The 25,846-nt window shown below is 40.5% G+C and overlaps 1 protein-coding gene across 22 annotated transcripts in view; it reads right to left on the bottom strand.

Annotated features, from left to right (window-relative positions):
* Positions 1-25,846, bottom strand: part of COA1 (cytochrome c oxidase assembly factor 1) — a 120,967-nt gene that overhangs the window by 38,870 nt on the left and 56,251 nt on the right. For 8 of the 22 annotated variants that reach the window (XM_063708492.1, XM_063708497.1, XM_063708494.1 and 5 more), the window contains 2 exons: positions 1,224-1,276; positions 159-258 (listed from right to left, as the gene is read on the bottom strand). In XM_063708492.1, coding sequence (XP_063564562.1) covers positions 159-258; positions 1,224-1,238 — 115 coding nt within the window. In that variant the 5' untranslated portion in view covers positions 1,239-1,276. Of the gene's footprint in view, positions 1-158; positions 259-1,223; positions 1,277-3,233; positions 3,399-9,859; positions 9,915-15,589; positions 15,940-16,182; positions 16,299-18,327; positions 18,393-25,846 lie in introns of those variants that run through there. The other 14 variants (XM_063708499.1, XM_063708504.1, XM_063708501.1 and 11 more) reach the window with 5 other exon arrangements.

Genomic DNA, 25,846 nt, shown 5'->3' with positions numbered 1-25,846 from the left:
AGAGGAAGCTATAGCCAATGAAATGGTGGACTAGCCTTTAAAATCACCCTCTCCTCCTTTCTCTAATCTAAAGAAAGCATCTCAAGTATTTCCTCTGACGGAGGAGCAGGAGCAGGCTAGGAGGAGGTCAGGCCGCAGGCGGCTAGCAGGATACTTACTTTGAATGAGGTAATACACAATGGCAAAGCCCCCGGCATAGAACACACTGTGGAAAAGGATCCTTGCTCCTAGAGGCATTGACCGCCTGCTTCCTGCATACTTAAAAACAAAAGATACAAATTTATTGTAGGATTCCCAGTTTTGTGCCAAGGGGATTTGCCCGGCTTGGACCCCTAAAGGAAAGAAGCATTAAGGAAGCCAGAAAGGAGGCCAGACCGCCCTCCCTCATTTGCTTCCTTTCCAAATGCCAGGGTTGGTTCTGGAGCCAAACTGAGTGCCCTCCTGAGGGTGCCCTCTCGAGAGTGGCCCATGTCCAGGACCCATGCTGTGGGGGCCCTGCCGCCCCCAGCCAGCCCAGCACAGAGCGAGCATTCAGCCCACCATCCTGACAGACACAGCCCAGACTGTGTGCCAAGCCCCGCATGGCCAGGAAGCACAACCACTTTGTCTCAGGCCAACTGGTAAACAGGAAGCTTATCCTTTGTGGCAATGGCTGGTCCTGTAAGCCTGCAAATGGGCTGGAGCTGTCACTGGCTCCTTTCATATTTTGAAAAATGCACCACCCTCGGGATGAGGAAACTCTGGTTATGACTCAGGCTGAATGAACAGATGGAGGGATGCCAGCTCGGTAAATACAGCATACCATCCATCCACTCTTATAATATGTAAGAGTATCAAAATGAGTGTAAAGTTAATTACAGTAATGTGATCTGGGAAAAGTCATTTAGTTCTCATAATGAAAATGGTCAGAGCATCTCTGAAGAGTGTATTAGTCAGATCTTGCTTAATTTGAAGAGAGCTCAACAGGGTGAGGCAGCCAGACTGGGTTATGCAGAGGTTCCCAGAGTGTTACAGCTTCCAATGCCAGCATGAGACACGAGAGAAAGACAGAGCGGGAAACAATGCAGAAAATGCCCATCCCTCCTGTGAAGTTAAAGCACAAGTGAACCCTAAAGACCAGGAGAAGTCCATAACTATTCAGGGAGTGACTTTCTTCTATTGTCTAACTCGAGAATACCCTGGCAGGTTCTAGTGGGGAACTTGGCCCTGGAACATTCCATTACCTTTTGCCACATCATAGCACAACTCTCTTGAAAATCATCAAAGGCAAGTTGTCCTGCAATTAGAAAAGATTTTACATTAAAATCATTTTTTTAAAGCCCAGTTCTCTCTAATCTCATACAGCCAAGATTTATTACCAACCCAAGCTTTAGAACACGAACAAGAAGTTAAATTTAAACTCTAAAACAAGCCTTGTCTGTGAAAGACCCTGGTTTTTCCCCCTTCTGCCAAATTAGGAAGAAAAAACAAAGCCTGCGGGTTTCCTGTCTGTGTCCTATGTAGTTTTTGTTACAGCAACCAAAGAACCGGTGTGCACAAGGGAGAACTGCAGACAGCAAGTGCTTTGACCACAGCACAAACACAGGGCCAATCAACAGGAGGCTGGACCCGCAGAAGCAAGATGCTAGCAATAAAAGCTGTACATGACAGAGTGAAAACAGCACTTCAGAGTTAAAAAGAAACAATAGTACAGTAAACTTATACATGGACTTTAACAATATTGATAATACCTAATACTTCTGTCTCTGACTATTATGTGTCTTGTACTATTCTAAGCACTTTATATAATTCATTTAATTCTCACAACCCTTTGAAGTAGGAACTATTATCATCACGCTCATTTTGCAGATGGGTAAACTGAGGCACAGAAAGGTTAAGTAACATGCCCAAAGGTGCACTAATAAGTGAATAAGTGGTAGAACTGGGATTCAAATTCATGCAGTCTGGCTCCAGCATCTGCTCTTTCAACCACTGTGGTACACGAGCTTTAAGATATCTAATTAAAGCAATATTGAAATGTGAAAACAAACAGTGTCTCTGAGCTAAAATATATTCTTACTGTTCAGTGTAAAAGTCCTTGGCAGGCATGCCTTTCCTGCTATTTTTCCAGACAAGGTGGATACATATTTGTACCTTCATTCCTTCTTTTGTTTAGCAAACGGTTACTGAGGGTCTGATCTGGTCAGACAGTAAGAATATAAAAACAGTATCAAGATATAAGGAATTTTCCTTGGTCCTGAGGGGAATACAGACAATTAAACAAATAATTATAACATAGATCTATCACATGCAACTGCACGGCTATGCACTGCACAACCCTTGTAGGGCACCATGCACATTAGAGAAATCAAAGATTTGTATCTTTATTAAGACAGTTTGCCAACAGTTGGAAGTACTATAAAGTATCTTGAAGAAGGGATGGGGATGGTTGTCTTTTTCTAATTTGCACAAAGGTGCCTTTGGGCTAGCAGCAGCCTGGTTAGTGCAACCAGACATATGCACCAAGAGAGGAAGTAACACTCAGGAAGTGGTCAGCCTTGCTGCAGGGCATCAGCGGAGGTTTCACAGAGGAAGTTTACCTTGAGAAGAGAAAGGTGAAAAGAGCAGGAGAACAGCTTCAAATCCAGGAAATGACAAACAAAGGCAGAGTGAGCAGAAACAAGAACTGCTGAAGTGTAAAGCGCAGGAGAGAAGCCACAGGAAGCATGTCCAGAAATGGAGGGGTGAGAGCATAGTGGGTGATTACTGCTAAGAAAGACCCTCGACCCTGAGCTGTCGGACTCTGCAGATGAGGGGCTACAGAAAAATCTCTCTGGGACAGGGGTGGGCAGATGGGGGAGAGAAGGCAATGCAGCAGGACTGCCAGAGGACACCAAAGCCCAGAGCTAAGACCAAGTAGCAAGTGTGCCGCAAAAGGGTGGTTTCTTAAAATACTTAGGATGGGTCTTATTTATTTACTTATTTTTATACTTGCTCATTCCAAAAAGGATGATGGAGCTAACAAAGATACATACTTTAGAAGAAAAGAAAATAGGTAAGGAAATGAAAATAAATGAAAAATAATATTCAGAAAAGAATAAGGCTGAAATAAAGTTAGAGCACAATAGGACATACTGTCATTCACTAGGCATTTCCTCAAGGTGCCACATATTTGACACGGCTTCCTATCTGCTCAATAGACAGGGAAGCCTGAGGAGCTACAAGGTCCAGAGTGTCCGTGGGGAAAGGCAAACCTGCCGCTGAGTTGGAAGACAACAGCTGCTAACACACGAAGCCTCAGAAAGCCCTCGCCAGGACTCAGAGATTCTCTCGAGTGACTGGTGTGGCAAACATCCTGTATTAAAAACAAGATACCAAAAATAAAAAGTTCCCAACTTCCAAATGACTATATAACATCCAACTCTGAAAGCCACATTCATACTCCCCCACCACCAAAAAAAAAAAAAAAAAAAAAAAAAAAACAGAAGAATTATTTTACAAGCAGCCGAAAGAGTGAGGACTCAAGAGTGCTCAGGCAGTGAGGATCAACCAAAGTCTCCCCAGAGCCCTTCCACGTCAAAGCAGGGTTTGGGGTGTGAGTGGTGGGCAGGAAATGGGTTCAGGGGTCAGTGGGGGGCAGCAGGGGCTCCTTTTCAACTAGCTTCAGTTTACCTGCCCCTTCAAGCTGCCTTTCAAAGAGTGTTAGGCAGCCCCCGACCTCACAAAAAAACAAATATTCAAAAAGGCACTGTAGAGGAATAGATGGATTTTAGGCTAACTGCACAAATGTTACCTCTTAGAACTAGTCTTCTAGTAAGAAGTGAAAATTTAAAAATGTGATGTGCCATTCTCTGCAATAAACTCAAGTTCAATCAGTCTACTACACTGCCAAATAAGGGCAGATTTACTTGCTTAACTGTTCGCCAAAAGGCAAGGGTTGCATCTGTATTGAAAATCAAGGAACTTGTTAGCCACAGGAAGGTGGCACAAAGCACTGGCCAAGGTCTCTGAGGAAAGCAGTCTTAGCTCTGCTCTGATACACAAAGGGGTGACTTTGGCCTCCAAAGGCAAATAGTTTATAAACCTTTTTCAAAGTACTAAACCCTTTCTAGAGTCAAAGCACAGTCTGCTAAACAGATGCAGCAGCTGCTCAAGCTGGCACAGGCTGGAGGATCCTCCTGTCAGCCTCCCCTCAGCCAGGACCAGAGGAAGCATCACCAGGCGGATCAACAGAACAGCCAGGGAGTTCAAGCCATAGACAGGATCTCACAAGGCAAGGGTGGAAGCAGGAAGGTGGTGCAACTTCAACCTGGGAAGCACATCAGAATCACAGGAAGAGCTTAAAAAAAAAAAAAAACGGCCAGGTGCGGTGGCTCACGCCTGTAATCCCCACCTTTCAGGAGGCCAAGACAGGAAGATTACTTAAGCCCAGGAGTTCAAGACCAGCCTGGGCAACTTGGTGGAACCCAAACTCTACAAAAAATACAAAAATCAGTCAGATGTAGTGGCATGCACCTGTGGTCCCAGCTACTCAGGAGGCTGAGGCAGGAGGATGGCTTGAGCCCAGGAGGTGGAGGTTGCCATGAGCCAAGACCATGCCCCTGCACTCCAGCCTGGGCAACAGAGCGAGGCCCTGTTTCAAAACAAACAAACAAGACAGATGTCCAGGCCACACCCAGACCAATTAAAATAGAATTGACAGCGGAAAGACCCAGGCAATGGTGGTTTTTAACCTTCTCAAGTAGTCGCAATCTGCAGCCGGGCTTGGGAACCAGTGGTATACTGGGAACAAAGCACATAAAGCAGCATTACAGGTAGCTGAAGCAGGAGCAGGGCCAAAAGCCTGGCTATGAACACAGGCCATGTGACATTCCCAGCAGACCTATTAACACCCAGAGTCCTCTAAATCAGCGCTTTGCCAAGCATAACCTATTCACTTCACCTCTGTTCCTCTGGGTAACATGGCTGGCCTGGCTTGTCCTACATCTGGGTAACTACTATGGACCAGGTACCATGCAAGATGTTTTATATGCACTACTCCTGGTTCTTAAAACAATCATGAAAGGTAGATATTATTTTTGCCTTTCTGAACTAGAAAAAAAGCCTTAAGAAAGAAAGGTTCTGAAACTTGCTTATGGTCATGCAGTTATTCCCTATCAGAACTATTACATGCATCTGTCTGACTCCAGAGGGCATGGTCTCTCCACTGAGCCAAGACCATGGATTTCAGAAGAATCAGCTTCTCACACAGGTAGGATGTGCTGTCCAAAAGCCATTTCCATCTGCCAGAAGCAAATCACTGCTACTCTGGGAAATAGTTTTAATCAATATATCCCCAAGTTATAATTTAAGGGAACAAGGTAAAAAAAGGAGATACAAAATCACTTAGAGACTACTGGGAGGAAATGGAGAGATGGTTCTTCCCTATTGTTGAATGGGCATGGCCCACTGCTACTATCACTCTGGGGATTACATATCATCCAGCCTTTAAAAATCGAACCGTTGTCAAGGGTCAGGGTGGGAGGGGGTGGGGGGACGGTGGAAAGATAGTACAGAGAATTATGCTTAAGACAATAGAGATGAAAAAAGTAAGGCAATATAAATTAAAATGAAAAAGAATAAGAAACAAAATCCAAAAGGCCAAAAATAAAGATTAAAACTTTGGCATTTAAGAAAAAGAAGTATGTGGCTCACACCTGTAATCCCAGCACTTTGGGAGGCCGAGGCGGGTGGATCACGAGGTCAGGAGATCGAGACCATCCTGGCTAACGTGGTGAAACCCCGTCTCTACTAAAAATATAAAAAATTAGCCAGGCGTAGTGGCGGGCACCTGTAGTCCCAGCTACTCAGGAGGCTGAGGCAGGAGAATGGCGTGAACCCGGGAGGTGGAGCTTGCAGTGAGCCAAGATTGCGCCACTGCACTCCAGCCTGGGCGACAGAGCGACACTCCGTCTCAAAAAAAAAAAAAAAAAAAAAGTATGAATGGCAAAAACAAAACAAAAGAAGGCTAAACTTTTTTGAAGAATGAAATGTCTCAAATTTAAGGTAAGGGAGACAAAAGGATAGTACTAAAAAGCAAAATGATAAAAACATGCGAGTAAACATGATAAAAGTTTTTTTAAGTAAAAGACTATGAAATTAAGCATTTTAAAAATTAAGTATACAAATGTTAGCGCTAACTTTTTAACCACATTTTGGCTCTGAAATCATGGAATAACTTGAATGCTTGTAGAGGAAAGGCTTACCGTAACCTTTTATTCTTAATCACGAGGCAAGCTCCTTTTGTTAAGCTGAGTTAAGAATGTTAATAAAAGGCTGTCCAACACCCTTTCTACAGGTTGGCGCAAAAGTAATTGTGGTTTTCACCACTGAAAGTAATGGCGAAAGCCACAATTACTTTTGCACCAACCTAATATCAGAGATGTCTGCTACTCATCCCATGAAGACCAAGACTGCCTGGAGAGAGGGTCCCTGTGCCAATGGGAAGGATTAATGATTTTTTTTAAAGATTAATAAACTGTAAAATGACGGAAGATGCCATTTAGTTTAAGAGGGCATCAAGCTACCATTTCCTGATATGACTTCAGAAATTCCATTTAAAATACCTATAAAGATACACACAAAAAAAGACAGAAAGTAGGGCCTGCTTGGAACCATAACAAGTTGTAAAAGTCTGAGGAAATTTCCACTAACCACAATGTAAGTGAAGAGAGAAAGAGAAACATGTCCATGGACAAATGAACCCTGGCACAGATGGCCAGAAAGCCTGTGGGGAAAGGGTTCGGCCCTTCACCTCTCTCCACACCCAGCTCAAAGTTTGTGTGTTTGTAGCAATCAGGAAACAGGCTGGCCAGCCCCAAACTGGGTATGAATCCAGCTTCCAGAGACAGCCATTGTCATTTCCCCACCCCACTCTGTTTCTATATCCATTCAGAGACTACAATCCTAAGTAAACCCAGCAGTAAGGAGACGCAGGATTGGCAGCGGTGCAATAACAAACTCACTCTAAGAAATAAAAGAATATGGAGAAAAATATCACTTTGGGTACTTAATTGGTTGTAGAAAGACTGCCTGTTAAGAACCACACGTGATGGGAACAAAGGACACTACATGCTAAAGAAGGAAAGGGAAGAAACTCAAGGAGTGATTTCAAGGAAACTCACAAACTAGAATTCACATAGCAGAAAGCCAAATTCATAATGAAGTCATATTCAGGAAGTTATTGAAAAAAAAATCCAAATGCATAATGAAAGAACAAGAATATAAAAATGAAGAGCAAGAAAATGGCAAGTGGAGATTTAGAAACTAAGATCTGTTCAACAGATCATTGCTTCTGATGTTAAATAACTAGAGTAAATGGAAGATGAGATAAAACAAAAATGATACTAAAAGAAAACTTGAAAAAAGACAAAAATGTAGAACATGTTCCAGTTCCGTTCACCAACACCTCCCGGTAAAATTTTACATACCATTTTCCCAAAAGGTATACCAACAAAGGATGACATATTGGAGTAGCCTTAGCCTTCTCTGTAACTACAAATTCCTGAGAATAAAGGCCCAACCAAACTGTGTGAAGAGGAAGACATTATAAATTTGGAACAAACTCAAGATATTATATAATCTATATAGACATCCTGAAAACATTATTTGAAAATATATTGCAACTTATTGAAAAAAAATCCAAATTCCTTAAAAATAATGGCATATTAGGACCAGCAGCATGCACTGAGACCAATTAATCCAAATAATTTTTTACTTATAAAATGAACAGAAACATCTAGTGTTTTGTTATTTTACTTTTTATTATTTTAATTATTTTTAGTATTTTAGATGGAATCTCACTATGGTGCCCAGGCTGGTCTTCAATTCCTAGCCTCCAGTAATCCTCCTGCCAAGTACTAGTACCCCATCTCTACTAAAAATACAAAATATTAGCCGGGCATAGTGGCATAGTTTTTAAAAAGACATACAATATTTAAATTTACAATACAGCCTAAAATTCCAGATATTGCCGGGCATGGTGGCTCACGCCTGTAATCCCAGCACTTTGGGAGGCCGAGGCGGGCAGATCACTTAAGGTCAGGAGTTCGAGACCAGCCTGGCCAACATGGTGAAACCCCCATCTCTACTAAAAATATAACATCAACCGGGCATGGTGGTGTAATCCCTGTAATCACCTGTAATCCCAGCTACTCAGGAGGCTGAGGCAGAAGAATCGTTTGAATCCTGGAGTCAGAGTTTGCAGTGAGCTGAGATTGCGCCACTGCACTCCAGCCTTTGAGACATTTTCCATCTCAAAAAAAATTAAAAACTCCAGTATTAACATATAAAATGTAGGTAAAGACAGCCCCAGTGAACCACACCACCTGATAGTTGTATCTTCCCCCAATTAATCCAACTGGCTGTATGACTCGCTTCAACCAACAGAAGGAGGCAGAATTGATATTGGAACTGTTCCATGCCTCCACTTTAAGGAAGCTTGGCAGTTTGCACTCTGGCACTCTTGGGAAGCCTAAGCCACTATATAAGAATTATGGTTATCCTGCTAGTGGGGTTCTTGCTACATAAAAAGACCACGTAAGAAGCCACTTTGTGAGGAAGAGGCCTAAGATGGGTGAGAGGGAGAAGATGCCCCACTGTTCCAATATTCCAGTTGAACCCAGTCATCCCTACCAAGGCACTAGCCATGTGAATGAGCTGTCATGGACATTCTAGTTTAAGTGGGCTACCAGATGACTGCAGTACCAGCAGAACATCCATGGGACAAAAGAACCATCAGCTGATCCAAGTCAACCTACGGAATCATGAAAATAATAAAATTATTTTAGTTGTAAGCTACTAAATTTTGACAAGGTTTGTTATGCAGCCATTGAAAATGGAAATACCTTTTACAATATCTTCTAAAAGGATTTTTAAAAACCTCTTTCAGATATGTTACTTTTAAGAGCAGCAATTTAAAAAGCAAAGAAAGACTTAAAAATAGAAGACTTGGAACATTCAAACAAACACAAGGAGGGCAGAAATATTCAAAGAGTTGAATTTAAGACAAAACATAGGCCGGGCATGGTGGCTCATGCCTGTAATCCCAGCATTTTGGGAGGCCAAGGCAGGCGGATCACGAGGTCAAGAGATTGAGACCATCCTGGCCAACATGGTGAAACCCTGTCTCTACTAAAAATATAAAAATTGGCTGGGCATGGTGGCTCAGCCCTAATCCCAGCTACTCAGGAGGCTGAGGCAGGAGAAATCACTTGAACCCAGAGGCAGAGGTTTGCAGTGAGCCAAAATCGCGCTGCTGCACTCCAGCATGGCTACAGAGCGAGATTCCATCTCAAAAAAAAAAAAAAAAAAAAGTATTTGAGACAAAGATAAACAATAATACAGTAGTTATTAACATAACATAGCAAATATCATTATACCTAAATAAAGCCAAAAACTACCACCTACCACAAATATTAAAAAAAAAAAGAAAAGAAAGAAAAGAAAAGAAAAAAGAAAAGAAAAGGAAAGAACTAGAGAGGGAGACCACAGATCGCTTTCCAGTTTTAGCAAATCCAGCTAACAAAAAAGCAGTCAAGGCCGGGTGCGGTGGCTCACGCCTGTAATCCCAGCACTTTGGGAGTCCAAGGCAGGAGGACTGTTTGAGTCCAGGAGTTCAAGACCAGCCTGGGCAACACAGTGAGACCCTATCTCAAAAAGAAATAAAATAAAATATAAAATAAAAATTAAAAAAACCAGTCAAGAACAGAGAATTTGAGTAATATAGTTTTTACCTTGCAAGGTACAACATGTGTGTATGTGTTATCTGTGGCGATATATGTGTAAACACTAGCAGGTAGCACCCATCCCATAAAGCTTTGTGGGACTGACATAAACCAACCTGTTTTCACTGCCCAGTCCTGTGACTACTTCCGGGAAAGTAAATCTGAACCACTCTGGAGAGGGCAAAGCAAGTGTATAGATTAGCAATTACATATCTTAAATCAACTTCATCTGAACCATAGTGGAACTCTCTTCTCATACTACTGCAAGTGGCTAACCATTATCCCTAATTTTGAAAATTATGGTAAAAATCTGAAATTTAAGTTTTAAATTAGAAGATGGAAGAACTCAAATCAGTTTGATGCCATTTTCAATGAGAATAAAACAAACTGAAAATGTTAACAGTTGTTACCCATTCATTCAATCAACAAATATTTGCCAACTGCATCCAAAACCAGGCGCCGTACTAGGCACTAGAAACAAAAAAGAGAACAAAACAGACAGGTCATTTATGGACCTTACCCTGTGCTGTAGTGTGAGGAGACAAACAGTAAACAAATAAGATCACTTCAGTTAGTAATAAGTACTTTAAAAAAAAAATAGGGTGTTAAGAAAATAAGAAGAAAAGCCACAGACTGGGAGAAAATATTTACTAAAGACATCTGATAAAAGAATTGTTACCCAAAATATGCAAAGAACTTGTAAAATTCAACAATAAGAAAATGAACAACTTAATTTAAAAATGGGCAAAAATGCTGAACAAACATCTCACCAAAGATACAGAGAAGGCAAATAAGCATATGAAAGGTGCTCAACATTGTATGTTTATTAGGAAATTGCAGATTAAAACAACGAGAGGCGGAGGTTGCAGTGAGCCAAGATCCTGCCACTGTACTTCAGCCTGAGAGACAGAGTATGACTCTGTGTCAAAAAATAAAAATTAAAATAAAAAAATTGTCTATTTTATTTATTTTTTTTTTTTAAGTTACTGCTGAAGGCCCGGCGCAGTGGCTCACGCTTATAATCCCAGCACTTTGGGAGGCCGAGGCGGGTGGATCACGGGGTCAGGAGATCGAGACCATCCTGGCTAACACAGTGAAACCTCGTCTCTACTAAAAATACAAAAAATTAGCCCAGCATGGTGGCAGGCACCGGAAGGCGGAGGCAGGAGAATGGCGTGAACTTGAGAGGCAGAGCCTGCGGTGAGCCGAGATTGCGCCACTGCACTCCAGCCTGGGCGACACAGCGAGACTCTGTCTCAAAAAAAAAAATTTTACCACTGAAAAGAAATTAGCTCAAAGATGTGATAAAATGTCATCTGGGAACAAATCAAACCTCTCGAAACTAAGATATAACATAAACACCTGATAAAACATATGCTAATATTCATAATGAATTATAAAACCCAAATACTGAATGAAATCGAATTGTTTTCTAAACTGCACTTTCTTAAGACCAAATAACATAGTAAGGGTTGTTCTCCCTCTAAAATCTACTCTAATTTCACTCCTACCTCTCGCCAGTGTTCACTATCAAAACCTTGAAATATTCAAGTGGGAAATGCCATGTGAAGACTCTCTCAAAAATAAGCAAACAAATAAATATCATGACATACTAGAATATGAAAGGGGGAAGCGCAATTTTAATGTGGCAGTGAAGAACGGCACCTCTGCCAAGGTGACATGTGAGACTGGAGGGATCATTTGAAAACCAGGGGAAGGGCACGCCAAACACGCCAAGGCCCTGAGGCAGCCACAGGCTCGGTATCTTCAAGAAGCAGAAGGCAGGCTCGTGAATGAGGTGTGGAAGAGGAGGCCAGGCAAGAGGGCAGGGTCTTCATCATGCACGTTTTGTAGGTATGGTAGGGAGTCTGGATTTTACTCGAAGTGTAAGAGAAGATGCTGAAGGTTTCAATCAGGAAATGACACAGTATGACTTGCTTTTTGTTAAAGATTTCTCTAGAAAGGACAAGAATGGAAGCAGGGAGTCCAATTAAAAGGCTCCATGGCAGAGTTGGTGGTGGCTTGGACTAGCTGATAGCAGCAGACCTGCAAAGAAGTAAATCCACTTGAGATATGAAGCAGAATTAACAGGACTTGTTGACAAATTATTAACAGATATTGGGGAAAGGGTGAAGGACAAGGCGCATAGCAGAGTGATTTATGAATTTATCAATATTATCCTTAAACCTCCTTACAAAAAACTTGAGCATTGAAAACTACCATGCAGTTGGAACTTAGTAATGATAAAGAGTCTTGATGGAAAGTTTTAAATAGAAAACCATGATTTCTAAATCATTAGTCAGACATCTGCTTGAACAAATACATTTCAAGGCCATTCTCTTGTAGATTTTAAACCACAGCAAGAAGGTATTCAGTACTTTCTGGCATAAAAACTTCATGGAATGGACTCTGATTCATAACCATTTTGCAAATGAATATGAGTAGGGCAAACCCTATTAAACATTTACTTCAGCATTCCTATTAAGAGCCTCCATTTTAGAAAAAAAATTTATAAAAATAAAACAATTTGGTATCAGTGACTACAAAAGGAATCTGGGAGGTTTGCTGTTGACTCTTCCCTCCCTAGAGTCCTCCCTTTATTCTCACAGACTCATGTGTTTGCTTTCTATTTCTCTGGAGAGTCCTCTCCCCTCCCCTGCCTGTTTTACATAGCCCCCCATTCTATATTAGGGGCTGAATTGTGTCCTCCCAAAATTCATATGTTGAAGCCCTAATTCCCAGGTCCTCAGAACATTACAGTATCTGGAAAAAAGGTCTTTAAAGAGGTAATTAAATTAATATGAGATTTTCAGGGTGCATCTTAATCCGATAAGAAATCTGGACTTAGACATACACACATACAGAGAAAAGACTGTGTTAAAACAAAAGGAGAGGGTGGCATCTACAAGCCAAGGCAAAAGGCCTCAGAAGAAACCAACCCTGACGACACCTTCATCTTCAACTTCTACCTCCAGACCTGTGAGAAAATATATTCCTGTCATTTAAACCACCCAGTCTGTGCTATTTTGTTAATGACGGACCTAGCAAATTGATACACTCTATATACCCTTTCCTACTCCCCGACCCCAAGAACATCTCATTCAAGGGCATGAATCTAGGTCTACTAAAATAATCCCCACATCTCTATCTCCAGGCCAGGTGTCCCTTCTGCACTTGAAATTCCTAGTAAATACTTCCACAAGTCCTCATGTGAGCTCCTGCCCTGACCCTCCTCCACTCCACACCAGGTCTCCCCTTCCTGCATTCCCTACTTGGTGAACGGAACCAACCCAGGTGCCTAAATCAGATACCTGGGAGTCATCCTCATAAAAACAAAAGTGGCTTCCATATGTTTACTCACATGCAAGAAAGAGCTTTGCATGTATCTTATCAAATCTTCTTAAGGGTCTTATAAAGCAGGAATTACTCTCCCTATTTTGTAGGTGAAGAAGCTGAGATTTGGGTTAATTGTCCAGAGCCATTCCTTTAAGAAGTGACAGAGTCAGGATTTGAGCCCAGGTCTGCCTGACTCCAGGGCCTATGCTCCTCACCTAAATTACCCCCAATCTAATCAAGCCCCCTCAAACCCATACAATCTGTTTCCTAAATATCTTTTGATATTTTCCACCTTGTCTTTATCCTCCAAATGCCCTAATTTGGCCCCTAAGTATCTCTTTCAACCAAGGGGTTATCAAGACTGCTCTGCCTTTGGCCTCATTCCTCTCTAGTCTAGAATCCTTCTAATACAGAAAACTGATTGTATCCCATTCTTCAATGGCTCCCCATCCTATTCAGAATAAAATCTAAGCTTCTTTGCATTACACAGTCTTACTGCCCAGTTTCCTCACCACATTCTTAAATCCCAACCACCCTCCTGAGTTACACTGAGCAGAACATGGTAAGCGCCACAGGCCCTGGCACTTCCTGTCCACCCTGGCAACCCTAACCACCCTTTAAGTCTCAGCTCAAATGCTAATTTTAGTGTTAGAAGAGGTCCTTGGCTTACCAAGGCAAACTTAATTTTTCTTTCACCTATACTTTCACAATAGTTACTTTAGTATGCTATGGCTGTTAAATTACCTAATTCTCAATAGACATTTAACTATTTTAAGGCTAGGATTGGGTTTTCCATTTTAGAATGCCTCATATCTAACACATAGAATAGGAGATCAATAAAATGTTTGTGGCATTAATCTAACAGGATGTTACTAGATTTGTGGTAGGTAAAGAGTGGGATTCTACTAAGAAACAGACCTTTCCAGGCCAGGTGCAGTGGCTCACGCCTGTAATCCCAGCACTTTGGGAGGCCAAAGCGGGCGGATCACAAGGTCAGGAAATCTAAACCATTCTGGCTAACACAGTGAAACCCCATCTCTACTAAAAATACAAAAAATTAGCCAGGCGTGGTGGCGGGCGCCTGTAGTCCCAGCTACTGGGGAGGCTGAGGCAGGAGAATGGCGTGAACCCGGGAGGCGGAGCTTGCAGTGTGAGCCAAGATCGCGCCACCGCACTCCAGCCTGGGCAATAGAGCGAGACTCCATCTCAAAAAAAAAAAAAAGAAACAGACATTTCCAGAAAGAAAATACCAGTTTCCTAGATCACAATCCAGGGTTTCTATCTAACTTCAATCACTCTTGGAGTGTGGTCCTTGTACCTCTGGAGGGCCTTGAGACCATTCCAGGGTGAACACAAGGTCAAAACCATTTTCAAAAAAACACTAATATGTTACTTGTCCTGAAAAGGAAAACTGTATCTACCACCAAATAAATAAGACTTTGGCTAATGAGATTCATGGTGAAAGTAATGAATATGAATTTTTGTTATTTATAATAAAATGTTTTACCATTTTAATGATCTGCATAAGTTAGTAAAAATCAGTATTTTTTAAATGACCAAGGCATGGTATTTCAAAATCATGCAAGAGAAATTAATTTTAATGTAACAGAATACAAAAAGGTTTACTGATCAGGCTTCAGATTACATATGACAATTAACCTTTAAGAAATTATCACTTGCCAAGTTTTGGTGTTGTATCAAAGAAGATCTACAATTATCTGAAAAGGCTATTAACATGAAAAAGCTATGAACATGCTCCTCCCTTTTCCAACTACGCATCTATTTGAGGACAGATTATTTTCATATATTTCTTTTTTATTTTGAGACAGAGTCTCGCTGTGTCATCCAGGCTGGAGTGCAGTGGCACGATCCTGGCTCACTGCAACCTCCGCCTCCCAGGTTCAAGCAATTCTCCTGCCTCAGCCTCCCAAATAGCTGGGACTACAGGCACCTGCCACCACGCCCAGCTAAATTTTTTTGTATTTTTAGTAGAGACGGGGTTTCACTATGTTGGCCAGCTGGTCTTGAACTCCTGACCTCGTGATCCATCCACCTCAGCCTCCCAAAGTGCTGGGATTACAGGTGTGAGCCACTGCATCCGGCCTATTTTCATATATTTCAACCATAAAAATATATTGCAACAGATTGAATGCAGAAGCAGGTACATCTGTCTTCTATCAAGCCAGACATTAAAGAATTTTTGAAATAATGTAAAACAATGTTATTCTCACTAAATCTTAAAATTTTCATAAAGATATGCCATTTATGTTAATGTTACCTGGGTTTATTTTCTCAAAATGAATAAATATTTTTTCAGTTCTCAGTTTTAATTTCTAATACAGTAATAGCAATAGATAGAACCCACATAAACAACAGAATATAAAGGGGCCCTGACGCCAAAATATTTGAGAATTGCCTCTCTAAGGAATCAAGAGACCCAAGGTCTCAAAACTCAGGCCTATCTCAACTGCTCTGTTATTACTATTTTTGTCATAAATCAAGTGCCATACCAGTATGGATCTGTTTCTAAAGTCTTGATATAGTTTGGGTATTTGTCCCCCAAAATCTCATGTTTAAATGTAATCCCCAATGTTGGAGGTGGGGCTTGGTGGGAGGTGACTGGATGATTGGGGTGGATTTCTCTTGAATGGGTTGGCACCATCCTCTTGGTGCTGTCTTCACAATACTGAGTTCTTGCGAGATCTGGTTGTTTGAAGTATGTGGCACCTCCTCCAGCTCTCTCTCGCTCCTGCTCTTGCCATATGATGTACCTGGTCCCACTTCACCTTCTGCCATGAGTAAAAGCTCCCTGAGGCCCCTGCCAGAAGCTGAGCAGATGCTGGCACCACACCTGTACAGCCTGCAGAACAATGAGCCAATTAAACTTCTTTTCTTTATAAATTACCCAATCTCAGGTATTCCTTCATAGCAAAATAAAAGCAGCCTAATACAAGTCTAGTCTGTGCCACTGATCTATTTGTCAATTCTTGTGACAATACCACTCTGCCTTAATTATTTAGATTTATACTAATTCTTGATATCTGCGATAACTCTGAATTTCAACACAGATTTACTACATCAAAAACTAAAGACAAAAACTTACGGGCTCGTGTCTGTGGTCCCAGCTACTGAGGAGGCTGAGGCAGGGCAAGAGGATCACTTGAGCCCAAGAGTTTGAGACTACAGTGAACCATGATCATGCCACTCCACTCCAGCCTCTGCGACATAAAGACCCTATCTCAAAAAAAAAAAAAAAAAAAACACACACACACACAAAAAAAAAAACCTAAAACCCACTGACCATTAACTCTCCATTTCCCCATCCCCCAAGCCCCGGCAACTACCATTTTATTAATATCTTCTATGAATTTTACTACTTTAGATACCTCATTTAAATGGAATCATTTAGGCCAGGCACAGTGGCCACACCTGTAATCCCAACACTTTGGGCGGCCAAGGCAGGCAGATGGCTTGAGCTCAGGAGTTTGAGACCAGTCTGGGCAACATGGTGAAACCCCATCTCTACTAAAAAGAGAAAAATGGATGATCCCTTAAGCCCAGGAGTCAGAGGCTGCAGTGAGCCAAGATCGTGCCACTTTACTCCAGCCTGGGTGACAGAGACCCTGTCTCAAAAAATAAATTTTTTTTAAAAAATGGAATCATTTAGTATTTGTCTTTAGAAAGAGAGAAAGAGAGAGAGAGAGAGAGAGAGAGAGAGAGAGTCTTGCTATATTGCCCAGGCTGGATTGTAATAGCTATTAACTGCTGTGATCATGGCATACTACTGCCTCTAATTTCTAGGTTCAAGCAATACTCCTGCCTCAGTCTTCCAAGTGGCTGGGATTACAGGCATGCAACACCACACCCGGCTCCATTATTTGTCTTTTTGTTATGGCTTATTTCACTTAGCATAGTATCAAGGTGACCAAATTCCCTTCCTTTTTTAGGCTAAATAATACTGTGTCCATATATTTTTAAATCACATAAAATCTATGGTGTTTTAAATCAGGACAGTAGTTACCTCTGGGGAATATGAAGATAGTGTCTAGACATCACATAAGGAAATATAGAATATAAATAACGTTTTATTTCCTGACCTGTGTGGCGATTACAGAAGCATGTTCACCTTGTAGTAATCCCTGTTCCACCCTTAGAAAAATCACTAACTTGACACTAAATATTGTTCTAAATTTATGAACAGGTGGCACACTGCTGTAATGCCAGCTATTTGGGAGCCTAAAGTAGGAGGGTCACTTGAGCCCAGGGGTTCAAGGCTTCAGTGAACCATAATCATGCCACCATACTCCAGTCTGGGTGACAGAGTGAGATACTGTCTCTAAAAACATAAATACATTTATGAACAGCTTCAACAAGCCTGCTCCAGAGCTAGCCATCAGCTAGGATCAGCTCTCCCTACAAGAATATGCTATAAAGCAGAACAGAGCTCCTGTCAGTTTAAATCAACTGACATTTATCATCCTGCTTACATTTCCTTTATGTCTTCAGTCTTTTACTTTCAAGTACTTCTAAATTCAGATGTTCTCACATGACTTTTCCTTTTATGCAAGCATACTGGAAGTCTGTGTAGTCAAATAGGTGAATTGCTCATTTCAAAATTATTTTGAAACTCTGTCTCAAAATAAAAAATAAATATATGAAAAATACGAGAATTGCTCATTTCAAAAAACATTAATGTGTTTTACATGTTAATGGCTTTTGGTGGAAAAAAAATTTCATCCACTATAACACCGTTATTACTACTGTGAACTATAACTTCAATAAAATGGGAAAAAAAAACAGACATTTTCCTGAAAAGATTTGAGCTTTCAATCCAAATCTGATGTCTTACGAGATCACAAAACATACTGCTCAACATCCCAAATTATACACAGTATTTAACGAGCAGTATAGAGCATCAAAATTAAGAAAATCAACTATTAATCCAAGGATCTGCAGTTGTGAGTAAAATAAATCATTACTATTCCATGCTTTAAAGAAAATATAATGGCTCCTTCTGCTATAAACAGGAAAGGTATTGCTTAGGTAAACATTCACATACATCACTCTTCTGTACTTTTCAGGAAAAAGTACAAAAGCAGTGCCCTATTCAGATGTGTGGTTTCACAGAACTTAAGAAGAGTTCTGCAAAACCCAGCTCAAGCAGAGTGTATTAATTCATTCTCACACTGCTATAAAGATACCACCTGAGACTGAATAATTATAAACAAATGAAGTTTAGTTGACTCACAGTTCCACATGGCTGGGGAGGCCTCAGGAAACTTCCAATCATGGCAGAAGGGGAAGCAGGCACCTCTTCATGGCGGCAGGCAGGAAAGAAAGTGAAAAGCCCAGAGGAAAGCCATTTATAAAACCATCAGATCTCCTGAGAACTCTCTCACTATCACAAGAACAGCATCTAGGAAACTGCCACCATGATCCAATCACCTCCCTCCCTCCACACGTGGGGATTACAATTCAAAATGAGATTTGGGTGGGGACACAGAGCCAAATCATATCACAGACAGAGTAAATTTGTCCTTTCTTTTGCCTTTTTGTTCTTTTGGGACCCTCAATGTGCTGCATGATACCCACCTCATTGGTGAGGGAGATCTTCAGTCTACTGATTCAAATGCTAATCTCTTCTGAAAATACCCTCACAGATACCTCCAGAAATTGTGTTTAACCAGCCATCTGGACATCTTTCAGCTCATCTTTTAGCCACTTAAGATGTTCAATCTTATTTAAGTTATATACTTATACTAAAGCTGACACACAAAAATAACCATCACATGGGCTAATTACAAAATAAGCCAATTGGCTTTGGGTTGCCTTGCAATGAAGAGCATGGTAGAAGCACTACACTGTTTATACGGACCCAAGATCCAGTATAAAATGGCACCCTTAATTTTAGGGATCTGTCTTTGCCTTCAGCTGTACCTGCTTATTAGGCCGTAAAAAATGCATGCTACCTGGCCTTGTTTCTCTAAGGGCTCCACCCTAAAGCCAGTAACCCTATTAAGAAACTGGCAAATGAAAAATCTTAACAAGGGCTCAATCTTCTATATGTTTGTGTTGCTATATATGTGTTGTGTGTAATGTCTATAAAAAGAGCTCTAATTGGCTTAAAGAAAAATAAGCACTTAAATATTTTTTAGTTCACATGACTTCAAGAAATAAAAACAGTCTTAAGAATTATTGGTAAAATGCAAGTGTCGTCAAAATGCAAATAGGTGGTCTAAATCATACAACTTAGATACTAGGTTTGCTAAACATTCCAAGATTGTATACTGCCTGCTTTACAGATAGGTAAGGCTGGGACATATAGAGCTGGATGCTGAAAAGTCAAACTTTTATCTGCATTTCTCTCTGGGTCCTAGGATCCACACCTAGTATATAATTAAAACTGCTTACTAACCAGATTTTTCACCAAAAATAAAAGTTGCTAAAAGTTAACAGTGAACATTAATTAAACTCAAAAGGGTATTATATGGTCTTTTCACAAATTGGACATTGAAATAAAACCATGGCAAGCAGGTCTTAAGACACTAATCTGCCCTTTAGTAAAAGGGTTATAAAAGGCTTGTGAAAATTTCACCTCACAGTCAAATTGGTTATGATTAGATGCAATGATCTATAAGATTTCATAGAAACAAATTGGGGTTAACATTAATAAATTAATGCAAGGGTAAACTTTGGCTTTGAACAGGATTTCCATGTCATGGTAAAGGCTAATGAAAGGTTTTTGCCTTTTGAGTCATCATTTGGCAATCTGGAATTCTATTTCATAACATCAAATGTTCTAAACCTTTAACATTTAACAGGCCTCCCAAAATCAAACTTCAAGTTTCAAAATTGTCCTTCCTGATGCCTGGCTTTTTGGATGGTTCAGAAGGTCCCTGAAACATTCAGAAAAGAGGCAAAAAAGATTATTTGACATGTTTAGTCACATGAGATTGCCAAAATATGTCCAATCTTCTTTAAGTTATATTTTGGTGAATACTAATATATGTTCCCAAATTGAATGGGATTTCTAAAATTCTAACGTCTAAGTATATGCTATCAATCATAATTAAGGGTAAAGTTATTGTAAACCACAGAGATAAATAAACTTTTGTCTGACATGTTTTTAACTGTATCCTGGAAATTTTGTCATTCACAGACAATTGTCTTGCTTTGTTCCTTCTCAAAAGACCGTTTATAATCAAGCCATATTAAGAACTTTAACAGATGTTCTCAAATGCAGATTCTTAATAGCCTTGAAGATTGTTAACACTGGAATAGAGGAAGAACATACAGGACTCAAAGAACTGACATGTTCACAAATATCAAACAAAACAAGAGCTAATTAAATGGACTGGACTCAGAAAGTTAAAGCCACCTTTTTGACTTTCGCTTGCAATATTGCTGATCCTTGTTTTGTTTTTCAGAGTCCAGGAAACTTATTTTAACTATTTATGGCCTTTAATAATTGAATAAGGTATGCTCCTGTGAACAAAATTTGGAGCATGTTTCTTTTTCTCTGCCTGGTTCCTCCAGAATTTGGAAACTATCTGTGAGTACTCTTAACTTACGGCAATATAATTGTTTCCATCAGTGCAATAAGAATCCATTTTTCTTTGTCAACAGGACACAATTGGAAAAACTGGTTATTTTACCAAGGCTTTGACTGAAAGGGTGTGTTTCCCTTTAAGGAATCAAGCTTGACATGCAGAGCCAATAAAAGCCCCTTGGGGAGTACTGGCCTCATACCTTGTCTACACAGTCCATGAACAGAGATCTTAACCTGTCGTCAGTAAAGAATGTCACTTTCTAACAGGTCCAGGAGCTCCAAGTTTATCTTGGGACCTCAAGAGGAGATCACCCAACTCACAGGTATTTGAGGATACAAACCCATGCGCATGGCTGGGCTCAGCTTTAACGGTCTTATCTGAGATTCCTGTGGAACACAGTTCCATCAAAGCCAATCCAAAAGGCCTATGCAGAAATAACCACTCTTGCTGCACTTTTTGCAAATAATCAGGCCAAGTATAAGACTAAAATTTATTCTACAAACAACACACACGGTCCTATCATAATTTGTTTTTACCAAAAATGAGGACTGGAGAGAGAAATTGTGCTCCAAAGCTTATCATACATTTGTCATTAAATCCTAGTCTAATTGTTTTTAAGCTTTTTGCCTACATTTTAGACTAACCCTGCTTATTCCTGTGAATCAAGTGGCAATCTCCTACAGCTTGGAAGAAACAAAATGGGATGGGTAACATAAAAATCTGGATCAATATGCTGGTTCTGGGCAATTATCCTGCAAATTCTGCCAGGTAATGAAAGTGAGTAGGGTGCCCATAACCCTGAGGTTTCTTTGTTTGGGAAATAAAACCAAGGAACTTCATAAATCCCCAAATATCTTGGCAAGTAAAATTTTAGATGAAAATTATCTACTATACCACACTTGTGGGAACTGCTATACTCACTCTACTATTTGCAATAGGGTTATACACAGTAGCACCTTCTAACTGAAATATTGGACAGAGAGCTTATGTCTTGTATTAATATTTGGACCCTGTATACTCAATACTATAACTTGAATTGTTTCCTCTCACCTAGAAGCAATCAAACTCCAAATAGTGCTGCAAACTAAACCACACATGGACACACCTTTCTTCCAAGGACCCTTAGATCAACCCCAGGAGAAGCCCTAGCTGCTGTTCCCCATTCGATGCCCCTTCTCAGCAGGAAATAGCCAGAAAGAGTCATCACCCAAAACCCCTTAAGAGCAGTTATGGTGACATCTCCACATGGGGGGATGTTATAGGAGTTTATTAAGAAATTATTTTAGGCAGCTAGGAAAAGGTGTCCTTGGGGAAGTTTTCATTTCCTTTAAAGCGGCTCCAGAAACGTTTCTTGTCTAGCAAGCCCCAGCTCTTAGAGCCGAGTCAGCAACCTTTGATATGCAAATACAGGCCATTAGAAACTGGGTCCACCCAAACATGGTGATTCCTGCCGCCTTCTTCCCCTCGCCTCACAGGTGCCTGGCAACATGGCCGCCCCCACATATCCCCATATGTGTAGAGCATCATGGCACCCTGCATTTGCATATTAAAAAGCTAGGTGGGAGGGCCAGTTTTTTCCGCGGGCTACGTGAGTGACATGCCTGGTCAAACCAATCCCCTGAGCCCTATGCAAATCAGGCACCACCTCCTCTAGCCTCCTCATATAAGCAGCCACTTTTCTGACGCACACAGGGTTTTCTCTTTGTTCGAATCGCCCCCTCCCTTTATCTTTGTACAGGGGAGCTGTTTTCTTCTTCCTTCCTTCTTTCTTGCCTATTAAACTTTTCACTCCTTAAAACCAAAAAAAACTAAAAAAATAACCATCACATCAAATAACTTTACCCTACCCAGGACTTGCCCAGGTCTCTGTTCTTGGGTTAAAATTTAAAATATTGGTTCACTCCCTGACGGAAACAGATGAGAGAGGTGCTCAAGTGACTCATTATGGACAGAATGAGGGCTGAAATTACTTGAGTGAGGAAGGAAAGGAAAGCGGGGCCCTGGCTGAAGTTAAGTACCAAATAGAAATCTGGGCTGAAGCAGGGAGACTTAGCTTGAGATTCTAGATAAAAAAAGAAGTGTAACCTAGAGTAACACAAATATAAAGGATTCCACTCTTATTTCCAAACTATTGTAACAGCTCTGAATAACATGGATATTTTAAAGGTTTATGTATATATTAATGGATGTGTATAAAACATTCAGGCCAGGCACAGTGGTTCACGCCTGTAATCCCAGCACTTTGGGAGGCTGAGGCAGAAGGATCACTTGAGGTCAGGAGTTCAAGACCAGCCTGGCCAACATGGTGAAACATGATCTCTACTAAAAATACAGAAAAAAATTAACTGGGTGTGGTGGTGGGTACCTTAGTCCCAGCTATTTGGGAGACTAAGGCAGAAGAATCACCTGAACCTGGGAGGCAGAGGCTGCAGTGAGCCGAGACTGCACCACTGCACTACAGCCTGAGCAACAGGGTGAGACTCGGTCTAAAAAAAAAAAAAAAATTTCATCATAAACTCAGTCCCCAAAAGTAATTAATCTATTTATTCATTCATCACATACCGACTAAACACGTACTATATCTAGATGGGATAGACTGGCAAAGACGGACCTTGACCTGAAGAAGTGTTTAGCCTAGTCGGGTAGATTACACATGCATATAAAAATATTAACTATAGACGTGGCAGGAAGAGCTAAATGCACTAAAAGAGACATAGAGGGCTATGTGAAGAAAACAGTGTAATGCCCACAAACATATACTTTTATCCTTCTCTAATGTTCCCAAATGTTTTATATTCTTCACATATCTTTTCATTCTCCACTAAAATGTAATCTGCAAGGTCAAGGGAGTCTCTCTCTTGTTTACTGCCATAACTCTGCAAGCTAAGGTAGTGCCTGGCTCACAGGATGTGTTTCATAATCATTTCTCCAATAAATTATCAGTAAATTTATTAAAATTAAAACTGCCATTTAAAAACATCTGATGAGAGTTCAGAAGTAAACCCTTTTATCCAAGGTCATTTGATTTTCAACAGGAGTACCAAGACAATAAAATAGAGAAAGAATGGTCTTTTCAACATATGATGCTGAGACAACTGGATATCCACATGCAAAATAATAAATGAAGTTGGAACCCTTCCTAACACCATACACAAAAATCGACTGCAAATGAATCACAGACCTACATGTAAGCACTAAATTCTAAAACTCCTAGAAGAAACATGAGAATAAGTCTTCATTAGCTTGGATTAGACAATCGTTCCTTGATATAACACCAAAAGCACAAGTGACAAAAAACAAATAGATAAATTGGACTTTAACAACATTAAAAATACTTGTGACACCATGAAGAAAGTGAAAACAACCCACAGAAACGGAAAAAAAAAAAAGCAAATCATATATTTGGCAATGGACTTGTATCTAGAATACATATAAAGAACTATTGTTAACTCAATAATTAAAAGACAACCCAATTAAAAATGAACAAACAATCCCATTTATAATGGCCATGAAAAAATAAAGAAGGTATCTAGGAATATATCTAATGAAGGAGGTTAAAGTCTCTACAAGGAGAACTACAAAACATACTGCTCAAAGAAATCAGAGATCACACAAACAAATGGAAAAACACTCCATGCTCATGGCTGCAGGCCATGAGATAAATATTTTTCTACAACAAGAAAAAATATTTGCAAACTACGTGATATGGTTTGGCAGTGTCTCCACCCAAAACCTCATCTTGTACTGTAATCCACATGTGTCAAGGGCAAGACCAGGTGGAGGTAATCAGATCACGGGGCAGTTTCCCCCATGCTGTTCTCGTGATAGTGACTCTCATGAGATCTGGTGGTTTTATAAGCGTCTGGCATTTCCACTGCTTGCACTCATTCTCTCTCCTGCTGCCCTGTGAAGAAGTGCCTTCTGCCATGATTCTAAGTTTCCTGAGGACTCCCAAGCCACGTGGAACTGTGAGTAAATGAAACCTCTTTTCTTTATAAATTACCCAGTTTTGGGTATTTCTTCATAGCAGCATGAGAACAGACTAATACACTATGCATCCAACAAAGGTCCAATAACCAGAATCTGTAAGAAATTGAAACAATTCAACATGCAAAAACAACCCCATACAAAGAAGAGCTAGTATGGAACAATCCTACCGAAATTGTTTGAAAAAACTGAAGGATGGACTCCTCCCTAACTCATTATTTGAGTCCAGCATCATTCTGATACCAAAATCTGGCAGAGACACAATAAGAAAACTGCAGGCCAAGATCCCTGATGAACACAGATGCAAAAATCCTCAATAAAATACTAGCGAATCGAATCTAGCAGCACATCCAAAGCTAATCCACCACCATCAGTAGGCTTTATTCCTGGGATGCAAGGTTGGTTCAATATATGCAAATCAATAAATGTGATTCATAACATAAACAGAAATAAAAACAAAAACCACATGATCATCCCAAAACTCAAAGGCTTTCAATAAAATTCAACATCCCTTCATATTAAAAACCCTCAACAGGCCAGGCACGGTGGCTCACGCCTATAATCCCAACACTTTGGGAGGCCAAGGCGGGCAGATCACGAGTTCAAGAGATGGAGACCATCCTGGCCAACATGGTGAAACCCCATCTCTACTGAAAATACAAAAATTAGCTGGGCATGGTGGTGCACACCTGTAGTCCCAGCTACTCAGGAAGCTGAGGCAGGAGAATCGCTTGAACCCAGGAGGCAGAGGTTGCAGTGAGCCAAGATCACGCCACTGCACTCCAGCCTGATGACAGAGCGAGGCTCCATCTCAAACCAAAAAAAAAAAAAAAAGAGAGAGAGACAGAAAGAAGGAAACAGACACATATACCAATGGAACAGAACAGGGAAACCAGAAATAATGCCGCACACCTACAACCATCTAATCTTTGATAAAGTTAACAAAAACAAAGAATGGGGAAAGGACTCCCTGTTCAATTAATGGTGCTGAAATAATGGGCTAGCCATATGCAGAAGATTGAAACTGGACTCCTTCCTTACACCATATACAAAAATCAACTCAAGATGGACTAAAGACTTAGATGTAAAACCTAAAACTAAAAAAACTCTGGAAGATAACCTAGGAAATACATTCTGGACGTAGGACACGGCAAAGATTTCATGAAGATGCCAAAGGCAATTGTAACAAAAGCAGAAATTGACAAGTGAGATCTAATTAAGCTTCAGAGC

This window comes from Gorilla gorilla, chromosome 6 (assembly GCF_029281585.2).
Source record: "Gorilla gorilla gorilla isolate KB3781 chromosome 6, NHGRI_mGorGor1-v2.1_pri, whole genome shotgun sequence".
In the NCBI taxonomy this organism is placed as follows: domain Eukaryota; kingdom Metazoa; phylum Chordata; class Mammalia; order Primates; family Hominidae; genus Gorilla; species Gorilla gorilla.
This window is presented reverse-complemented; position numbering and strand designations above follow the sequence as displayed.